The sequence below is a fragment of the Hippopotamus amphibius genome, chromosome 11 (genome assembly GCF_030028045.1).
Source record: "Hippopotamus amphibius kiboko isolate mHipAmp2 chromosome 11, mHipAmp2.hap2, whole genome shotgun sequence".
Classification (NCBI taxonomy): domain Eukaryota; kingdom Metazoa; phylum Chordata; class Mammalia; order Artiodactyla; family Hippopotamidae; genus Hippopotamus; species Hippopotamus amphibius.
In genome coordinates, this window is record NC_080196.1 from 88142544 (window position 1) to 88165629 (window position 23086).

The following is a 23086-nucleotide window of genomic DNA, read 5'->3' on the forward strand; positions in this document are numbered from 1 at the left end:
CAGACCACACACCGCCCGCTGCAGGCTACGTGCAGCCTGGGCACCCCCTCTGGGGGCCCCTGACTTACATCTGCTGGTCCGATCCTGACCTGAGCTCTCAGAGGGAGACAGAGCGGGCGTCATCCTTCACAGCTGCGGAAACTGAGGCAGAGAAAGTGGGACGTTACCTCTCAGCCAGCTGGAGGCAAAGCAAGGCCTGGAAGCCAGAGTCTTGTTGCCCAGTTCAGCCACCAACATGCCCGATGCTATCCCAGGCGTCAGCACACCTTGGGGGTCTTCCATCTTGGGGGCTGGGTCAGCGACCCTCAGCCTCCGCCTCTGGCGCCACAGACACACTCACCATCTCAAAAGGCACCCACAGGGGAAGCCCGGGGCGTGCTGCTCCGGGCCCTGCCTGTAACTGCCCTTCCCCTCCCACGGGACGAGGCATGTATTAGGAATGCACGTGACTGAGTTTCTGTTATGACAAGATAGCCTTGGGTTGGCTCTGCTTGAAAAAAGAAGAAGAAAATCATTCACAAAACATCAGTACTTAGCTTTCGTGGGAGGCTAATCTATTGAATTATGCATTCGCATTTTCCCTTCTCCATTCCAAGAAGGTGGCCTGGCTTTTTCAACCTCTTACTTTAGGGCCATGTGGGTTGTGGAGGCTAAAAGCTTCCCAGCTCACTGAAGGAACCGTGCGAGGCCCACCTGGAGGGCAGCGGGAGGGCCTTCAGGTCTGGGGACGGGTGGGTGAGGCCATGGCTGAGCGGAAGATTCCTCAAGTCCAGGAAGCCCACGATGGTGGTCTGGGGTTCTTCCCCAACACCCCTCTCTAAATGGACAGTGGGGCCTCAGAAAGACTGCTGCTTGGGGTGCCTCAAGATGCTGGGCGCAGGATTCCAGAAGCCTCCAGGGAGCAGTGAGTGGACTGGCTGAGGCCAGGGTGGCCTGGGGAGTCCCCCAACTCTTTTGTTCCACACAAGCCTCCAGGACCCTCACACGACCCTGTTGGGGGCGGAGGGAAGGCACCTTAATAACGATAGACTAGATTTCCCACCAGCTGGTGGATACAGTTTAGTCTTTTTTATAATTAAAAGAAAATGAGGAAATGAGCCATTTCTGTCACACCAAGCTTGTCAAATAAAATGTATGACCACTCTTCTATTACTAAGCAGCAAAGCACTTATGTTGTACCTCACAGCTGACAGGATATCTTTCCTTTATCCATTCATGCTATTTTTAGTTCTTTATATATGTGTATATATATCAAATATTTATTTTATTATTCTATATTTGTTGAACAGCCATGCCAGGCTGGGGTTCAACAGGGAACAAACCAGTAAAGGTCCTGCCCCAGCGACACTTAATTTCAACTGGAGGGAAACAGTTAAGGTAAGAGGTGACATAACACATAATGTGTCAGATGGTCAAAAGTGCTGTGGAAAAAAGAAAGGGTGGCAAGGGGGAAAGGAGTTGGAGGTGAGGAGCTATTCCACATAGGGTGGTCTTCTCCCTGAGAAGCTGACATCTGAGCAAGATATGACGTAGTTGCTGAGGGAACGGGTGGATCCCAGAGAAGAACGGTCCAGAAGAGGGCTGGCACCTGCAGTGGCCTGAGGCAAGAGTTCCAGGGCTTGTTCTGGGGCTGGCAAGGGGCCCAGGGCAGGTGGCAGGTGATGCAGTGCCACCTTTCTGTGACCCCTCAAAGCCATCTAGGAGGGAGGTGACCAATGTCATCTTCTGAGCAAAGAACTCAGCTGGGTCCCCAGAAGTCTGGGGGTTCACCTGCCCCCCTCCCCAGGGCCGGCAGATGGCTCTCCCACCACCTCCCACAGTGGTCCGCCGTCCCCAGGGCCACAGAAGGAGCTGGAGGTGGGTGGTCAGGAAGACCTTCTCAGAGAAGGTGCAGGCCCTTCCCACCCAGCTCGGAGCGGAAGTGCCTGCCATCTGGGAAACCTTTGCGTGGTGATAAATGGGCATAATTACCAGGTTCCATGTACTCCCTCACCCAGTCTCCATCCTGACTCACTAGTGACTCATGTTATTTCCCTGATGGTAGCATTCCCCCCAAGAAGAACCTCAGAGGGAAAGGGAAGTGAGTTCGCTCCCCAGGGTTTGTCTGTGGGGCCTGTCATTTGGGGCAACAGAAAAGATGCTGCAGGTAGAAGCATCCTGAGGACAAGAATGGGGGGGTGCTCCTTTCCCTGCACTCTCCACCTCCAGAGGGGAAAGGAGGATGCTGGAGGAGCAAGTGGTGGGCACTGGAGTGGGTGGGGGTCTGCGGGTGGATGGCAGAGAGCTGGCCTCCTTGAAAGGCCCCTGGTGCCCCTGAGCTCCTGGATGCCAAGGCCATCCATGGTTCCACGGCCCAGGGGGAGTCCAAACACTGCCAATGCCGAGGTGGGGGCAGGGGAGGGTGCACACAGGGGCACCAGCCATGGGAGGGGTCCAGAGAGAGAAACCACACAAGTTTCAGGTACAACTCTGGGGCAACCTTGCCCCCCACCCCCAGCCTCTGCATCACAGAGAAGCCAGGCTCCCCCACCAACCTCCAAACAGTCATGCTCCCTGGCCTGGAATCCCAGACTGCCACTGTCAGCACCAGACCCACAAGAGTGGGCATCCTAGGCCACGCAAAAATGTCCCAGCCCTTCCAACTACTCTTTGTCAGATGTTTGCTCAACACTTATTTCAAGTGGGGCCTCCTGCAGGAGGAGCAACGGGGGGGGTCGTGGGGGTGCACACGCAGCCCTCCAGTTTCCTCCAGCACTCAGGCCGCAAACAGCGCACCACAGTGAGCAGAGTGGAGACCACCTCTCTCCTTGGACAGCAGTGAAATGATGTGGATATGTGTGGGGGGTGCCCTCAAACACTCAACCCAGCATCTCTCTGTCAAGAGCTCCTACTAATTCTATTGTCTCCATCCTATGACAGGTCCCAGGTTCTATGTGTGCAGGTGCCTCCTAGGTTAGCACCCCACACTGTTCCCCAAATCTGTGGAGACCAGTCTCCAATCATTTCATTCCTGCTGCAGCCTTTGCTCTCCTGAGTTTCTTTGACTGTTATGGGTTGAACTGTGTCCCCCTCCCCCCCCCCCCAAAAAATGCATATGTTGAAGTCCTAATCCCAGGGTGACCTTATTTGGAAATAGGATCATTGCATAGGGTTGTAATTAGTTAAATTAAGAGGAGGTGATACTGGAGTAGGGTGGACCCCTAATTCAATTTGACTGGTACTCTTATAAGGAAAGGGAAATTAACAGGCCAATATCACTGATGAATATAGACGCAAAATTCCTCAACAAAATACTAGCTAGCAGAATCCAACAGCACATTAAAAAGATCATGCACCATGATCAAGTGGGGTTTATCCCTAGAATGCAAGGATTCTTCAATATATGCAAATCAATCAACATGATACATCATATTAACAAACTGAAGGATAAAAACTATATGATAATCTCAATAGATGCAGAAAAAGCTTTTGACAAAATTCAACATGAATTTATGATAAAAACTCTCCAGTAAATGGCATAGAAGGAAATTACCTCAACATAATAAAAGCCTTATATGACAAACCAACAGCCAATATTGTTCTAAATGGTGAAAAACTGAAAGCATTCCCTCTAAGAACAGGAACAAGACAAGGGTGTCCACTCTCACCATTATTATTCAACATAGTTTTGGAAGTTTTAGCCACAGCAATCAGAGAAGAAAATGAAATAAAAAGGAATCCAAATTGGAAAAGAAGAAGTAAAATTGTCACTCTTTGCAGATGACATGATATTACACATAGAAAACCCTAAAGATTCTACCAGAAAACTGCTAGCACTAATTGATGAATTTAGTAAAGTAGCAGGATACAAAATTAATGTGCAGAAATCTCTTGCATTCCTATACACTAACAACGAAAGAGCAGAAAGAGAAATTAAGGAAACTCTCCCATTCACAATTGCAACCAAAAGAATAAAATATCTAGGAGTAAACCTGCTGAAGGAGGCAAAAGACCTGTATGCAGAAAACTAGAAGACACTGATGAAAGAAATCAAAGATGATATAAACAGATGGAGAGACATACCATGTTCTTGGAGTGGAAGAATCAATATTGTGAAAATGACTATCTTACCCAAAGCAATTTACAGATTCAGTGCAATCCCGATCAAATTACCAACTACATTTTTCACAGAACTAGAACAAGAAATCTTACCATTTGTATGGAAATACAAAAGACCCCGAATAGCCAAAGCAATCCTGAGAAGGAAAGACGTAGTTGGTGGAATTAGGCTTCCTGACTTCAAACTATACTACAAGGCCATAGTGATCAAGACAGTATGGTACTGGCACAAAAATACAAAAGTAGATCAACGGAACAGAATAGAGAACTCAGAGGTAAACCCAAACACATATGGGCAGCTTATCTTTGACAAAGGAGGCAAGAATATACAATGGAAAAAAGACAGCCTCCTCAATAAGTGGTGCTGGGAAAATTGGACAGCAACATGTAAAAGAATGAAATTAGAACACTTCCTAACACCATACACAAAAATAAACTCCAAATGGATTAAAGACCTAAATGTAAGGTCAGACACTATAAAACTCCTAGAGGAAAGCATAGGCAGAACACTCTATGACATACATTAAAGCAAGATCCTTTTGGACCCACCTCCTAGAATCATGGAAATAAAATCAAGAATAAACAAATGGGACCTAATGAAACTTAAAAGCTTTTGCACAGCAAAAGAAACCATAAACAAGACAAGAAGACAACCCTCAGAATAGCAGAAAATACTCGCCAGTGAAGCAACGGACAAAGGATTAATCTCCAAAATATGCAAGCAGCTCATGCAGCTTAATACCAAAAAAGCAAATAACCCAATCCACAAATGGGTGGAAGACCTAAATAGACATTTCTCCAAAGAAGACATACAGATGGCCAACAAACACATGGAAAGATGCTCAGCATCACTAATCATTAGAGAAATACAAGTCAAAGCCACAATGAGGTATCACCTCACACCAGTCAGAATGGCCATCATCAAAACACCTAGAAACAACAAATGTTGGAGAGGGTGTGGAGAAAAGGGTACTCTTCTGCACTGTTGGTGGGAATGTAAGTTGGTACAGCCACTATGGAAAACAGTTTGGAGGTTCCTTAAAAAACTAAAAATAGAACTACCATATGACCCAGTAATCCCATTCCTGGGCATGTACCCAGAGAAAACCATAATCCAAAAAGAAACATGTACCATAATATTCATTGCAGCACTATTTACAATAGCCAGGACATGGAAGCAACCTAAATGCCCATGAACAAATGAATGGATAAAGAAGATGTGGCATATATATATGATGGAATATTATTCAGCCATAAAAAGGAATGAAATAGAACTGTATGTAATGTGGTGGACAGACCTAGAGACTGTCATACAGAGCGAAGTAAGCCAGAAAGAGAAAAACAAATACTGTATGCTAACTCATATATATGGAATCTGAAGAAATGGTACTGATGAACCCAGTGACAGGGCAAGAGTGGAGATGCAGATGTAGAGAATGGACTTGAGGACACAGGGCTGGGGTGGGTGGCGAAGGGGAAGCTGGGATGAAGTAGCATAGACATAGATATACTACCAAATGTAAAATAGATAGCTAGTGGGGAGTTGCTGTATAACAAAGGGAGATCAACTCGATGATGGGTGATGCTTTAGAGGACCAGGACAGGGAGCGTGAGAGGGAGTCGCGGGAGGGAGGGGATATGGGGATATATGTATAATTACAGCTGATTGACTTTGGTGTACCTCAAAAACTACTGTACAGGAGTGTAAAGCAATTATATTCCATTAAAGAGCTAAAAAAAAAAAAGAAACAAAAAGAGGGAAATTTGTACACAGACATGTACACAGGGAGAAAACCATGTTAAGATGCAGGTAGAGATCTATTGATACAAGCCAAAGAATGACCAAAATTACCAGCAAGCCCCCAGAAGCTAGGGAAGAGGCATGGAAGAGATTCTCCCTCACAGCCCTCAGAAGAAACCCACCCTGCTGACACCTTGAGCTTAGACTTCAGCCTCCAGGACTGTGAGACAGTAACATTATGTTGTTTAAGCTCCAAGACTGTGGTACAGTCCGCATCAGCGGGTTCTGCATTTGCAGTTGGTTGAAGCCGTGAATGTGGAACCCGAAAATACAGAGGGCTAACTGTAAGGAACCTGAGCGTCTGTGGATTTGGGAATTTCTTCCTCCCAAAAGCCTGAGCCCCCTCTATGTGTGGCATCCCACACACACCTCCTGGCTTACCGGCCTCACCCCCATTCCCCCAAAGTCCAGGGCCTGTGGGCCCCTCTCAAAGGGGCTGGCGAAGCCTGGCCCATAACCAACTTCATCAGAGCTGGAAGAGAGAAGAGCATCTTGGCTACCCACTCATACTGCATAAGACTAGACAGAGACCAGAGAGGTCACTGGTCTCAGAGTACCAGGGAACAAAGACAAATGTAAAAGCCTTTGGTAGCTTCCATCACCTGCTCCTCCAGCCTCAACACCCAAAGCCTGTCCCCCAGAGTCACTCTAAATCCAGTCTCTGAAACCCACTAGTTCTCCAAAGCTCACAGCAAGTCCCACCCAGCTACTCACCACCCTGATGGCTGTCTCTTCTAAAACCTACAAGATTTATAGTCTATGCTACACAATTATGAATTTATTTATACACCATCTTACCTAGTTTTCATGTTGGTCTCTTTCAGTGTTCTGTAAGTTCCTTAAGGACATGGAGCATACCTAATAATTCTTTAGTAACATCCCCTCTTGCCCAGCACAAAGCTGAATGTGTATGTTATTGGAAATTCATTGATTGTTGGGAAAAATTCTGATATTCCCTTTGTATGCATCATTCATTCAATAATTAATGTCAGGCCCTGTGCTAGGTCCTGGGAATTCAGAGATGAATCAAATATCTCTTCTGCAGCTATTGAGATCATCATGTGGTTTTTATCCTTCAGTTTGCTAATGTGGTGTATCACATTGGTTGATTTGCATATACTGAAGAATCCTTGCATTCCAGGGATAAACCCCACTTGATCATGGTGTATGATCCTTTTAATGTGTTGTTGGATTCCATTGGCTAGTATTTTGTGAAGAATTTTTGCATCTAAATTCATCAGTGATATTGGTCTGTAATTTTCTTTTTTTGCAGTATCTTTGCCTGGTTTCGGTATCAGGGTCATGGTGGCTTCATAAAATGAGTTTCGGAGGGTTCCTTCCTCTGCAATGTTTTGGAAGAGCTTGAGAAGGATGGGTGTTAGCTCTTCTCTAAATGTTTGATAAAATTCACCTGTGAATCCATCTGGTCCTGCACTTTTGTTTGTTGGGAGATTCTTAATCACAGTTTCAATTTCATTACTTGTGATTGGTCTGTTCATATTTTCTATGTCTTCCTGATTCTGTCTTGGAAGGTTATACCTTTCTAAGAATCTGTCCATTTCATCCAGGTTGTCCATTTTATTGGCATATAGTTGCTTGTAGAAATCTCTTATGGTGCTTTTTATTTCTGCGGTGTCTGTTGTAACTTCTCCTGTTTCATTTCTAATTTTATTGATTTGAGTCCTCTCCCTCATTTTCTTGATGAGTCTTGCTAGAGGTTTATTGATTTTATTTATCTTCTCAAAGAACCAGTTTTTAGTTTTATTGATTTTTGCTATTGTTTTCTTTGTCTCCATTTCATTTATTTCTGCTCTGATCTTTATGATTTCTCTCCATCTACTAACTTTGGATTTTGTTTGCTCCTCTTTATCTAGTTTCTTTAGGTGTAAGGTTAGATTGTTTATTTGGGATGTTTCTTGTTTCTTGAGGTAGGATTGTACCACTCTAAACTTCCCTCTTACAACTGCCTTTGCTGCATCCCATAGGTTTTGGATCATTGTGTTTTCATTGTCATTTGTCTCTAGGTATTTTTTGATTTCCTCTTTGATTTCTTCAGGGATCTGTTCATTATTCAGTAGCATATTGTTTAGCCTCCATGTGTTTGTGTTTTTTACAGTTTTTTTCCTGTAATTGATTTCTAATCTCATAGTGTTGTGGTCAGAAAGATGCTTGATATGATTTCAATTTTCTTGAATTTACCAAGGCTTGATTTATGACCCAAAATGTGATCTATCCTGGAGAATGTTCCACGTGCACTTGAGAAGAAGGTGTAATCTGCTGTTTTTGGATGTAATGTCCTATAGATATCTATTAAATCAAGCTGATTTATTGTGTCATTTAAAGCTTGGGTTTCCTGATTAATTTTCTGTGTGGATGATTTGTCCATTGGTGTAAGTGGGGTGTTAAAGTCCCCCAATATGATTGTGTTACCATCGATTTCCTCTTTCATAGTTGTTAGCATTTGCCTTATGTATTAAGGTGCTCCTATATTGGGTGCACATATATTTATAATTGTTATCTCTTCTTCTTGGATTGATCTCTCAATCTTTATGTAGTGTCCTTTCTTGTCTCTTGTAACATTTTTTATTTTAAAGTCTATTTTACCTGATATGAGTATCGCTACTCCAGCTTTCTTTTGATTTTCATTTGCATGGATTATCTTTTTCCATCCCCTCACTTTCAGTCTGTATGTGTCCCTAGGTCAGAAGTGAGTCTCTTGTAGACAGCATATATATGGGTCTTGTTTTTGTATCCATTCAGCCAGTCTGTGTCTTTTGGTTGGGGCATTTAGTCCATTTACATTCAAGGTAATTATCGATATGTATGTTCCTATTACCATTTTCTTAATTGTTTTGTGTTTGTTTCTGTAGGTCCTTTTCTTCTCGTATGTTTCCCACTCAGAGAAGTTCCTTTAGCATTTGTTGTAAGGCTGGTTTGGTGGTGCTGAATTCTCTTAGCTGTTGCTTGTCTGTAAAGCTTTTGATTTCTCCATTGAATCTGAATGAGATCCTTGCTGGGTAGAGTATTCTTGGTTGTAGGTTCTTCCCTGTCATCACTTGAAATATATAATGCCACTCCCTTCTGGTTTGCAGAGTTTCTGCTGAGAAATCAGCTGTTACCCTTATGGGAGTTCCCTTGTATGTTATTTGTCATTTTTCCCTTGTTGCTTTCAATAACTTTTCTCTGTCTTTAATTTCTGTCAATTTGACTACTATATGTCTTGGTGTGTTTCTCCTTGGGTTTATCCTGCCTGGGACTCTCTGCACTTCCTGCACTTAGGTAGCTATTTCCTTTCCCATGTTAGGGAAGTTTTCAACTATAATCTCTTCCAATATTTTCTCGGGTCCTTTCTCTCTCTCTTCTCCTTCTGGGACCCCTATAATGTGAATGTTGGTGTGTTTAATGTTGTCCCAGAGGTCTCTTAGGCTGTCTTCAGTTCTTTTCATTCTTTTTTCTTTATTCTTTTCTGCATCAGTGATTATCACCATTCTGTCTTCCAGCTCACTTATTCACCCTTCTGCCTCCATTAATCTGCTGTTGGTTCCTTCTAGTGTATTTTTCATTTCACTTATTGTGTTGCATATCTCTGTTTGTTTGTTCTTTAATTCTTCTAGGTCTTTGGTAAACTTTTCTTGCAACTTTTCGATCTTTGCATCCAGTCTTTTTTCAAAGTCCTGGATCATCTTCACCATCAATATTCTGAATTCTTTTTCCGGAAGAGTGCCTATCTCCTCTTCATTTAGTTGTTTTTCTGGTGTTTTATCTTGTCCCTTCATCTGGTACAAAGTCTTTTGCCTTTTCACTTTCTCTGTCTTTCTGTGGCTGTGGTTTTCAGTTCCACAGAACGAAATACTGCTGATACTGCTTGATTCTGCTGTCTGCCCTCTTGTGGAGGAAGCTGTCTAGGAGGCTCGTGGGTGCCTCTTGATGGGAGGGACTGATGGTAGGTTGGGCTGGGTGGGCGGAGCTCAGTAAAACTTTAATCCGATTTGGTGGGCAGAGCTCAGTGACACTTTAATCTGCTTGTCTGACAATGAGTGGGGCTGTGTTTCCACCCTTGTGGTCCTTTGGCCTGAGGCGACCCAGCACTGGAGCTTACAGGCTTTTTGGTGGGGCTAATGGTGGACTCTGGGAGGGCTCATGCCAATGAGCACTTCTCAGAACCCCTGTCACCAGTGCCCCTGTCTCCTCGGTGAGCCACAGCTGCCCCCCACCTCTGCAGGCACCCCTTCAACACAAGCAGGTAGGTCTGGTTCAGTCTCCTATGGGATCACTGCTCCTTCCCCCTGGGTCCTGCTGAGCACACATTTTTGTGTGCCCTCCAAGAGTGGAGTCTCTGTTTCCCCCAGTCCTGTGTAGGTCCTGCAATCAAATCCTGCTGGATTTCAAACTCTGATTCTCTGGGGATTCCTCCTCCCGTTTCTGGACCCCCAGGTTAGGGAGCCTGCCGTGGGGCTCAGAACCGTCAGGACTTCTGTGGTATAACTGTTCTCCAGTTTGTGAGTCACCCACCCAGCATTTATGGGATTTGATTTTAACGTGATTGCGCCCCTCCTACCATCTCATTGCAGCTTCTCCTTTGTCTCTGGATGTGGTGTGGTTTTTTTTGGTGAGTTCCAGTGTCTTTCTGTCAATGGTTGTTCAGCAGTTAGTTGTAATTCCAGTGCTCTTGCAAGAGGGAGTGAGCACACGTCCTCCTACTCCCCCCATCTTGATTGTTCCCCCAAATATCTCTTACAAGGGTCTTACAAGCTGTGCAAACTTACACAAGTTACCCATCCTCTCTGAGTGTTAAATGAGGATGACTATACCTGTTTAATAGGACTATTGTGAGGATTAAATGAGATAATCCTCATGTAGGATTATCTGCTTAGGTTAGAGCCTGGCTCATGAACCCTTAATGAATGTTAATAATTCATGTTATTACCTAAATCCACCACCTGTATGTGTATGTGTGTGGTGGCGGGAGGGGGGCTACATATAGAGTTAAGAGCTAAATTAGAGAATTATTGGATGAGAGGTTATTAGATAAGAAGTGAATGGGCCTGAATAAGTCAAAGAGGAGAAACCAGATCCTCTAAGAGGTAAAAGGAGGAGTGAGAGGGCGAGGAGTGAGAGGGCAGCACTGTGTCCTGAGGGACATCTGGGGAAGGGACAGGGAGCTGATTAATACCCACCACCTGGTGCAGGCTGGGCACAGAGAGCCCAGGGCCAGGAATAGAGCGAGGCAAGCAAGGCACGCAGGGCACAAAGTTGCGGGTGGCCCCACCCTCCACCTCATGCAAGCGCAGGGTCGACTCCTGAGAGAGAGCCTCCTTAAATTTTGTCCCCAGGGAGCCTTGCTTGCCTGCTTCCAGTCCCAGCCCTACAGCACGTGCTCCATCAAAACTCGCTCTGACCAGCAAAATACAGCTGTTCTTCCAGCAAAGCACAGACCCCGGGCAGCAGTCAGCTCAGCCCCTTCCTCCTCTCTAGGGTGCCCTCCGTCTCCACCTCATCCCTACTAGGCACCCTCGCCCTCCACAACCACCCCCAGTAGATCCTCAGGTCCCATGGTCCCTACCTCCTGGGGCTGTGCCTGTTTCTCCGGGGAGTCAGGCAGAGGGTTTTGTCCCTGGGTAGGGGGAGAGTTGGATCAGTGGTAAGAGCCTTTGAATGAGTGCTTGAGATACAGCACGAAGTCAGGCTGTACTTTTCCTTGACCCAATTTCATATCCTCTAGTCTCATGCCTGCACCAGCCATATGCAGGCAGCCCAGATCTGCACCCCTGAGGTGCAGAACAGAGGCAGGCTAAAGGCAAGACAGTATAGGGGAGTTCTGTCTACACCAGGCAGCACAAGGCAGGCCCAGCCTGGGCTCCTGCCTTCTGCGCAGTCACACAGAAAGCAATGGGACCGCGCTGGGCAGACTGTGCTGAGTACAGACAGCACAGGTGCTATGAATTCAGAGCAGGGGAAGCACACTGTGGGCTGAGAACAGAAGGAGAAGCAGGATTTAGACTGGCAGAGAGACAGTTGGGAAGGCACAGCAGGTGGGGACACAGCGTGGGTAAAGGCACAGAGTCAGGACAGACATGATTTGTAAAAGACCCTTGGCTGGCAGTAGCAACATTCTCCTTTAAAAGTTGGACTTCAGGTGATTCTTTGGGAGCTTGCAAGTAGGTTGTTCTGTCTACGCTATAGTGGGCTCTTCAAGTTTTTGGAAAAATCATTTTATTAAAGGCTTGAGAACTATGTTCTTTCCAAAAAGAAAAAAGAGTGGGGCTTCAGGCACAGGTTGATCATGGGGGTGAGGCTGTTGTTTGGGGAGGGTGTAGCAGATGGAGACATTCGAGGACTTCTCTTTCTGGCAAAATGGCAGAATGAAAAACCCTCTGTGGCAGGTGCCCCTTAAGGAATGGAGGATTTCTTCCCCACCCACTGGGGGCTGACATTCCCTGGCTCTCAGTTCCCTCTGAGAATCGTCTCATGCAGGGAGAGCCAACTTGGCCAAGACCACACCCTCTTCCAGTGGCAGCTGCATCCAATGACTGAAAAGTTCAAGCCAGACGTACAAAGGCCCAGCTTCCTCACCCTGAGGAAGCCTCAACACAGGGAATTCTCCAGGGTTCCCTACAGGGTGGCTAAGGCCTTCTCTGGGACTGCACTGCCCCTCAATTTCTCCCTCTGCTCAATCTTATTCCTTCTCCCTTCTTCAGGGTTGATCCCAAAAACACATCTTAATAAGTATCCTGCATTTTTAATCTCTGGCAAAGAGTCTGCTTTCCAGGGAACCCAACCTGCAAAAACTCCCATTACAAAGCACTAAAATTTGACTGAAATATTTGTAGTATGTATAAGACTCCTTCTTAAGTGGATGAAAATATGGCAAGGAAAGAAGGAGTAGATGAGTTCTAAAGCCAGCAGCTGTCCTAGGGGCATCAGTCAATCCCATGACTCATGCTTCTCTTGCAATGGCGACAGGGCCTACCAAGATAAGGGCTCTCAGTAGAAACTTCCTCCTACAGCCAGGAAAACACAAATAAGCCAAAGGCAAGACAGGAAAAAAAGCAAAGCAGAATACATAAAAAACACAAAATATGATGGTAGAAATAATATTCTGCCATTGTCAGAGTAGATATAAAAACTATAAATGAAAGCTGTCTTATTATATTAATATTAGACAACATCAACTTGAAGGTTCAAAGTATTACTAAAAATAAACTCACTGCATTTTAATAAAAGATTCAGTTCACTAGAAAGACAATGTGTCTAAATTAAAATGCACCCAATAACATCACTTCAAAATGTATAAGGTAAAGGCTGGTAAGTTGACAGAAAGAAACTGATAAGTCCTCTATCACAGAGGAAGATTTCAATATACGTCTTTTAGAAACTGACAGAACAAGTGAACCAAAAAAACAAGAAAACAACAACAAAAAACCCACAATAGGATACAGAAGATTGAAAAATAAAAACTACTTGACTGAAAAGACATGTAAGAAACAGCACCTAACAATGAGAGAATCACATTTTTTTCAAGTGCACACATAATATTTATGAAAATCAACCACATACTGCATCACAAAGAAAATCTCAACAGATTTGAAGGAATCAGCACTATAAACACCATATTCTCTTTTCACGATACTTTTGGGTTAAAATTCACAAAGGCAAGTAAAGTATTTGGAAATTTTAAAACACTTCTAACTTTATGAGCAAAAATAAACAAATCATGAGAGAAATTAGAAAATATTTGGAATTCAAGATAAGGAAAATACTGTTATTTTTTTTAATACTGTTGTTACAAGCTGTATGACCTTGAAAAAATAACTTAACTTCACTGTGCCTCAGTTTCCTCATCTCTAAAATGACAACAGTAGTGCTCGCTTCGGCAGCACATATACTAAAATGACAACAGTAATTATTTCAATTACTTGCTGTTAGAATCCAGTGTGGTAATATATAAAGCGCTTGGATTGGTACCTGGCATGTGGTAAATGCAAGATAACACTGACTTGTTATCATCATCTTTATCCCAAAACATAGGGGTATAACTAGAGAACTATTTAGAGGAAATTTTATAATTTTAAAAGTTACATTGGAAAATACTAAAGGCTGAAAATTACAGAGATAAGCATCCAACTAAGACATTAGAAAAATAACACTTGAATAACACCAAAGCATAAAAATTAATGAAATAGAAAGGAAAGATACAAGAGATACAAGAGAAAAATCAACAAAGCTCAAAGCTGGTCATTTAATAAACATCATTAAAAATAGAAAAAGAAACAAACAGAACAGAATTAATCATTTGATTCTAAAATTCTAGTAATTTTAACAAGGAAAACATTATGTGCTAGCAGCTGTACAGGTGAATTCTACCAAGCTTTCAAAAAATAGATGTCAAACTTCCATAAACCATTCCAGAAAATAAAGGGGAAACATTCCCAAACTCATTTTATAAGACTGGTTTTAAAACCAGACAAAGATAACATTAAAAAAATTTACATGCCAATATCATTCAAGAGCATGAGATAAAACATCCTAAATAAAAATACTGGTCAACAAAATCTCACATCATATAAAACAAATAATGTACCATGAACAAGCTGGGTTTATCTCTAAAATTATAAGTTTGACATCTATTAATGCAATTTACCACACCAAAAGAGTAAGGGACAAGGAATCCATATCATCCAATAGATGTAGAAAAAGCATCTGATTAAAATTAATATCCAAACACAATAAAACAACAAAACTTTTTAGCATACTTCACAAGGGAACCTTCTTTACCCTACTAGAGGATATCTACAAAACAATGACAAAAACAAAAACTAAACAGGCAGACTCAATGGTGACACTTTACCACCATTTCCCTTAAAATCAGGATTAATGACACCATATACAAAAATTAATTCAAAACAGATCAAAGACCTCAACGTAAGAGCTAAAATTTTCAAAACTCTTAGAAGAAAACATAGGTGTAAATCTTTGTGACATTGGATATTGGACACAGGCAATGGTTTCTTAGACACAACACCTAAAGCACAAGCAACCAGTGAAAAAAGTGGATGAATTGGAGTTCATCAGAATTAAAACTTTCATGCTGTAAAGGACATCATAAAAAAAGTGAAAAGCAACCCGTAAAATGAGAGAAATGTTTTTCAAATCATATACCTGACAAGGGACTTATATTTGGAATCTATAAAGAACACTTAAAACTCAATAATGAAAAGATAAATCATCCAATTTAAAAATGGGCAATGAATCTGAAGAGACATTTCTCCAAAGACTATATACAAATGGCCAATAATAAGCACACAAAAGAATGCTCTACCTCGCCATCCATTATGGAAACATAAAATCAAACCCACAGTGAAATACCACTTCATAACCACTAAGATGACTATTTCCAAGGATGTGGTGAAATTGGAACCCTCGTACACCACTGGAGGGAATGTAAAATGGTGTAACCACTTCGGAAAACAGCCTGGCGATTCCTCAAATGGTAAAAATAAAGTTACCATATGACCCAACAATTCCACTTGTAGGTATATACCCAGGAGAAATGAAAACACACATCCATGGAAAAATTTGTATAAAAATGCTCATAGCAGCCTTATTCATAATAGCAAAAATGTGGAAAGAACTCAAATTCCATTATCAATGGATAAACAAAATATGGCATATCCATAAATTGAATATTATTTGTCAATAAACAAATGAAGTACGGACTTGGGATTGACATGTACACACTGCTATATCTAAAACAGATAACCAACAAAGACCTACTGCATAGCATAGTGAACTCTGCTCAATATTCTGTAATAACCTAAATGGGAAAAGATCTTGAAAAAAAATACATACATGTATATGTATAACTGAATCACTTTGCCGTTCACCTGAAACTAACACATTGTTAATCAAGTATACTTTAATATAAAATAAAAATTTATAAAAAAGAAATGAAGTACTAACACATGCTACAACATGGGTGAACCTTGAAAACATTATGCTTAGTGAAAGATGCCAGTCACGCAGGACCACATATTCTATGTTTCCACTTTTATGAAATGTCCAGAATAGACAAATATATAGAGACAGATTTGTGTATTTATTCATTCCTAGAGCTGGACAGTGCAGGGGTACTAGGGGGTAATGGCTAAGGGGTACAGGATTTCTTCGGGTGGTAAAGAAAATGTTCTAAAATTGATTGTGGTGATGGATGCATAACTGTAGGAATATAATAAGAGCCATTAAATTGTACACTTTAAATGGGTGAATTTTACAAATTTATAGATGGGTGGATTTTATGAGTATATTTCAATAAAGCTATTCTTTTAAAAAAAATTTTAAGGAAAAAAATCAGGATTAAGGCCAGGACATTCACTATGACATCTTACAGCCAGCACAGTAAGATAAGAAAAGTAAATTAAGGTATAAGAGTTGTAATGGAAGGGAGGAAAAGTCTACATGGAAATCCCAGAAGACCCTACAGATAAATTATTATCATTATGTGTTGATGATTATTATTACCTCAAGCTTGCTGATTATAAAGCAATATACAAAAAAATCAAATTTATTTCTTTATCCTAGCTACAAATGGTTAGAAAATATAATTTTTAAAGATACTTTTTACAATAGCAGTAAAAACTACGCAGCTAGAGATAAATCTAACAAAAATGTCCAAATTCTTTATGAGGAATTATAAAGCTCCACTGAGAGACACCGAGGGAGGGCATTCAAGGTGCACGCCTACCTTGCCGTCCACTGAGACTAAGTGTAAAAGGCAAGTTGCGACCAGATCACACAATGTCTTTTCTACCTTTGAAAAAAAAAAAGAAAGAAAGAAACATTGCCCTTTCCCTGCCCCTCTGTTAAAGTGTAAGTAACTGAAGTCCTTAACACTCCAGAAATATGAGTTTATGTGAAGATTTTGGCACTAATGGAGGGGATGTGGAGCAGTGAAGGGCTCAAAGGCAGAGAAGACAATTTCCATGCCCCTCCTTCTAGAAAATCGCTCTTTTGACTGTCCCCGACATTCACCCCCAAACCACCCCTGCCTCTAGTGCCAAACTCAGGATGGCCCTTTCGTACCCAGTCCCTCCACAGTGCAAGTCACAGTTGCTCACTCTCAGCCTGGTGCCCTAGCTTCCTTAACAACCCCCCTCCTCCTCACTTCCCTCCACCTCTGTGCAGCTGCAGCTTCCAGCCAGCTCTCCTCTCTCGAGCCCTTAGCTGCAGGCACCCCTCGAGGCTCTCCCCTGGGCCCCTGCCCGTCGCCACCTCTCACTCTGCTCTCTCCTGGATGATTTCATCCAGTTCCATCACACAGGCCAGTGTTTTTCTAACTAAGGGTCTCAACCAATAGATTATAAAATCAATTCAGTGGTTTGCCCCCAAATTAAAAAAAAATTTATTGTGGCAAAACATACGTAATATAGGGACTTCCTAGGTGGCGCAGTGTTTAAGAGTCTGCCTGCCAGTGCAGGGTTTGATCCCTGCCCCAGGAAGATACCACATGCCACGGAGCAATTAAGCCTGTGCGCCACAACTATTGAGCCTGTGCTCTAGAGCCCATGAGCCACAACTATTGAACCCGAGTGCTGCAACTACTGAAGCCCACGCACCTAGAGCCCGTGCTCCACATCAAGAGAAGCCACTACAATGAGAAGCCCGCGCACCACAATGAAGAGTAGCCCCCGCTTGCCACAACTAGAGAAAGCCCGTGTGCAGCAACAAAGACCCAATGCAGCCAATAAATAAATTTAATTAATTAATTAATTAAAAAAAAAGAATTACTCATCTCGCCTGAACCTTTCAATCGTTGTTCAAACTGGATTTCATCCCCTTCCTTCCACCTCCCCCTATTCTTATGGGTCATTCCCCTTCCTTAAGACCCCCTTCTAATGCCTCCCTGTATCTTGAAGACATCCCGATGTGCTATGGCTCCCTCTGCATCCTTAGAGCCCCTTGTCCACACCTCCAGTGTGGCTTGTGTATGTGTTATGTGTCCTTCTGTCTTCCCTGCAGACTGCGAGCTCCCAGGGACCCTGGGCTGTGTCTGTCTTGCACACCACTGTGGTGTTGAGCTTGTAGGAAATCTTCATTAAGTATCTGTTCAATCAAGAACAGATGTGGAAGCCAAGAAGCACCAAGGGCAAACTTACAGCTTTGTTTGTTGCCTTTTCCTCCTATTCCACACAGCGTGCACCTTCTCCTGCAGACACACTGAGCCCACTAAGCCACCTGCACTTCCCCACCTTCCTCGCCTGCTCCTCTCTCCTCCTCCCTCCTCCTCCCCTTCCCGGAAGTGCCCCCTGTACAGCACAGGGAGAGGCCAGCACCCCAAAGAAAGAATGCACACTGACTCACACCCCCACTTCCTTCTGGTGTCATCTGTCCCTGATTCTCACTAGAACAGCTGGCCCTCTTTGTGCCCCTGAGCTCTCTGTGTCACATCAAACAATGAAAGCTCTGCTGAATACATCCACCCAGCTCAGCCCAGAAGCAAAGAATGGCCACCTGCATGAATCCCCAGCTCCAGAGTAGATCTGCCCCCAGCGCCATGTTCTTCCCACTTCTGACCAGGCTGTGACAACAGCCTCCCAGCCTCTCCCCTTCTCTACTCTTCCCTAAAAGGCCCAGAGAACCTTCCTTCCTAGTGGCTTTGATCACATCACTGCTCTACTCAAGGACCACATGTGACTCCCTATGGCCTAATGAACCAAGTTCCAACTGTCCTTTCCAATCCACAAACCACTTCACTGAAGCCACTGACCCAATATTACATCTGTTCCCTCCTTCCCTACACCCCCCATACACCAGTGGGACCCCTGAGCGTGTGCATGCACACACCGCTTTCAATCATTTCTTCATTACCGAACATTTTGAGAACCCACTACGTGCCAGGTACCGTATTTGGTGCTCAGGGTATATCTGGGGACAAAACAGAGTGAACCCCTACCTCATCATCTAGGGCAGGGTTTCTCCCCCTCAGCGCTGCTGGCATTTGGGGCTGGATACGTTTTTCTTGTCGTAGGCGGGCCATGCGTCACAGCATCTTTAGCCCTATCCCTGGCTTTAGCCTGTGAGATGCCACATGCTCTCCTCTCCCGGCTGTGACAACCTGAAGTGTCTCCAGACACTGCCTGGGGGTAACACTGCCCTTGATTGAGAACCACAGCCCTAGAGCAGCGGAGGGGGCTTGTTACAAATTATCTGCGGAGCTTGTTAAGAAGGCAGGTTACTGGATCCCACCCCCATAGAGGGGCCCGGGAATCTGCATTTCAATGGCCATGCAGGTGACTCTGATGCAGGCTGTTTCAGGACATCTGCTGGAGGAACACTCAAGTGTCAAGTGTTTCTACACAGGAGACAGACCAATAATCCCATCAAGTCAATTCATTACAATGATGAGATGTATAGGAAACAAGAGAGGGGAACAGGTGCTATTCATGCTCCAGTGTGGCAGCCACAACCTGGTTCAGGGTCAGAGAGGCCTCCAGGAACAACTAACCAGTGGTTAAGCCAAGTGCAACCCCTCCCAGGTAGGGTCAGTCTGGGAGACATGAGAGGAGGTGATGCCACATCTCCAGGCCTTTGCTCCTTCCCTCTCCGGTTCTGGATGTGCACTCCCCCTCACCTGCCCAAAGCTCCTCCTTCCTTCTGGGGCCCACTCAGGTCCCACTTTCTCCAGGCGGTCTTCCCTAACAACTCCAGCCCGGTGATGCCGCCCGCCTCAAACATTCCAACACTCACTTCCTACCTCATTTGTGGCCACTGTGTTTCCCCAAGTAGACATCAAGCCCCCTGAACTCCCGGACCACATCTTCTTTAAAGACCCCATGGTGCCCTTCCAGGCTCAAGTACATGCAAGTGCTGCTTGCTCAATTGGTTTTATCCAGTCCCTGGAGGGAGGCCTGTGAGGTGGCCACTGAGACTGAGAGTCAGGGTCTCTGTGTGAGAGGATGGCATGCAACTGGTATGCCCACTGAACTCTGGGAAGCTGACCCATCCACCCAAGGTCACGGAAGGCGTGCCAGGGCAAGCATTTAGAAGCTGAGCCGCCATTTGCCATGGGCACAGATATTCTTGCACTGTTGACAAGGCAGCAGGGATCCCGGCAGCCCCAGCAGCTCTGGGAAGGTGGCAGCAGGGGGTAGGAACTCAGAGCCACCCTGCTGAGGAGCAAGTGCAGCAAGCAGGCCATTTGGGGCCCAGCAAATGGGGGTCATCTTGGGGGTGGGTGGCGGCAGGCCCAATGGGCTCCCACAAACCAGAGGACTCTCTGAAATTGTCCTTTAAAGCTACCAGCACCATGCAGAGCTCGTCAGCTGCCCTCAACCAGAAAACAATGCTCTCTGGGAAGGTCAGGAGCAGTGGCTGGTTGGAAACAAATGTCCTGGCCAAGGGGCCTCATCGTCCCCAGCTCTGGGAGGTGCAGTGGAAAATGGCCTAACTGCTTGGCTTTCCGACTCTGAGCTAAGGCCCAGCAGCAATGTCACTCTCCCACCCCTGGGCGCAGCCCTGACTAGTGGCACGAATGACTGATATAGAATCCGAAGAATGAAAAGAGAACAACTCTTTTATTATTTGCACGTTCAGAGAAGAAGATGGGACGTTTATATGGCTAGCCAGGCATTTTGTTTTCGATCGGTCTGGTGGGGGAGGAGCAGCAAGAGTAGGAAGACAAGTTAAACAGCAAAGGGAAAACCCCCAGCAGAAAAGAGAGGTGGGTTCTTTCCAAAAGAGGCTCTGAAATGGGAGGATCCTAGGGCAGCCCTCTCCCCAAGCCCTGAAACCAGGCAGAGTAACCCGAAACTGTTCCCCTCAGCCAGCAGGGCAGGCAGAAAAAAACGGTTGGCATTTCCGTATATTTTCTGTACATACAGGGACTGAGGCTGTGCCCGAATTTCTGAGTGACACCTCCTACTGCTCTTTCTCTTAATGGAGTTTGCCCGTGGATGAGCTGGGGTGCAAGAACAGCCCAGGAGGGGAGGGTTAACTTCTGCTGCAGCTCTGACCTTCTGCATAAGGATGAGAAAGAACCATCTGTTTCGGAAGCGATCAGGTTGTGAGTTTCACAGATCCAGCGGTTACTGTTTATAAGAATTCATTATCTCTGTCGCGCAGTTCTAGCCCACGATCCCCCCACCCCCACCCCATCTAACCCTAAAATACGCTTTTTCCCCTAAGGGCCCCCACAAAAGTTCAAGACTCGAGAGGTAAACCTATCCGGTTTTGAGCCCTCCACACCCGGCAACCTCCTCCAACCAAACTGCCATGGCAGTGTGGATTTGGGGACACCGATCTGACCCCTTCGGCCGCTCAGGGCATGCATATGGATTTATCGTCAGCTTGGCCACTCCGAATGCCGGCCTGTGCCCCATTTTTCACAACTGAACAAAATTGTTGGGCCCCTCCGGCCAGCGCTGGGCAGGCGTTCTTCTCTGGCTGGGAGGAGAGATGCGCTTAGGAGCGCGGTGACCCGAACCTAACGCGATGGTGCTCTAAGATAAGCTCAGACCCCACGGCCGCTCACCCGGGAGACGCCGGGGCGGATGCTGCGGCCGCCGCCTGGGGGCTTGCGCGCGGGCTCCGCGCACCCCCCACACGCGCTTGGACTTTCTTACCTCTTGATGTAGTTCCTGCCGTACAAGATCTGTTGCAGCAAGGTCACCAAGGCAAAGGCACAGATGAAGATGAAGAGCAAAGTTCGGTTCCCCAACAAATCCCGGTTCGCCGAGGGGTCGGCGTAGCGCATCCTGGCGGCCGCTCGCGCACTGCGGGGCGCGGCGAGCGCGGGGCGCCTGGGGGCCCCCGCAATCACGCACGGGGCTGCGGGGTCCCGGGGGCGCGCGGCCCACCAGGCGCCTCTCTGCGCGGTCAGGAGGGTGGGGGACTTCTCCGGGCAAAGTTTCCGGCTGGCAAAGCCGGAGCAGGGGCATCCGAGCGTCGCCCGCTCCGGGGCGCCTGGCACAACGGGGCTGGCCTCTGGGAGCTCGACAGCGACCCCGGGCCTTCCCTCCGGATGCCTTCACCTCCCGGCGCCAGTGCCCAGCAGCCTCCGATTTCCCTGCGGAGGGGCGAAGCCAGGTGCCCGGAGCCCGGGCCGCCCCTCCTGCCGAGGTGGCGGCCAATGGGGAGCGGGACCCGGGCTGAGGTCCGCCTGTGCGCCCGAGAGCGCTACGCACCGCCCCCTCCGGCCGGGCTCCGGATCGGTTGCAGAGCGCGGTGCCCGGCCCTAGCGGGCCACGTCCGATCCCCGGGCCCGCAGCGAGGGAGCGCGAAGGTTGGCTTTCAGTTCTGCATGTGGGAGGTGGGGGACAAAACACCCGGACAGTCTGGGTAACGACAGGCAGGCGACGGAGAGGGGGAAGGGTGGAGCGGAAAACGCCGGTTTGAATCGTGGAATTTAAAAACGAGGCAGGAAAGGAAACCGCGACTGTGGCGCTGGGCAGGCTGGAGGGGAGCATTTGCTTGCGGCGCGCAGGGCACTGAGTCACCGCCGCGGCCGCGTCCTCCCGCTCTTGGGGAGATTTCTCCGGAGAAAGTGGAGCAAGGTCAGCCGGGCAGCCCTTCAAGGACAGAGCGCGCGGCTCGTGCATGCTGATGGCCCGCGGGGCCGCCCGCCCGTACCTCGGGCGCCCCACTGCCCCAGGGGGGAGATTCAGGGGCTCTCCTCCCAGACCACAGGCCTCCTCCTCCTCCCAAACCGTAGCTCTCAGCTGTTTGTCAAAGACCTTGTTGTCACTGAGACACTGGGACCTTGTCTCATCCTTGGAACCACTCGTAAATCTTAGGTCAGGCAGCTGGCCGCCTTCGGGTACCACAGTCCCGCAAAGCTTTAGTAAGTCACTGTCTAGAAAGGTCTGTCCTTCAAGAGCGCACACCAGGGAAAATAAACACCGAAATGCAATGCCAAAGTCGTCCCTCTTCAGAAATCCTAACCCCTAACCGTGTTCCCCCATCCTCCCTTCCACCGCCACCCCGCCCCGCACGCCCAGCGACAGCCCTGGCAGCCTGGCACCGCAAGTCTCCCGCCGCCCTGGGAGTCACGTGCCCGCGGCAGTCATCACTGAGCCCTTACTGAATGATTCTAGGGCGCCTCTTACTAGGACCCTCCAGTCAGTCGTGGGTGTTCTACAGTTAGGTCGGGGCTTCAACTTGGAACTCGGCAGAAACTCGAATCTCTCAGCTAGA

General features: G+C 46.2%; 1 protein-coding gene across 3 annotated transcripts in view; it reads right to left on the minus strand.

Annotated features, from left to right (window-relative positions):
• The window catches only part of ST8SIA5 (ST8 alpha-N-acetyl-neuraminide alpha-2,8-sialyltransferase 5), a 69789-nt gene extending 47765 nt beyond the window's left edge, over positions 1 to 22024 (minus strand). For 2 of the 3 annotated variants that reach the window (XM_057699842.1, XM_057699840.1), the window contains exon 1: positions 21517 to 21647. In XM_057699842.1, coding sequence (XP_057555825.1) covers positions 21517 to 21647 — 131 coding nt within the window. Of the gene's footprint in view, positions 1 to 21516 lie in introns of all 3 variants that reach the window. The other variant, XM_057699841.1, reaches the window with a different exon arrangement.
• Between the last annotated feature and the right edge of the window lie 1062 nt (positions 22025 to 23086).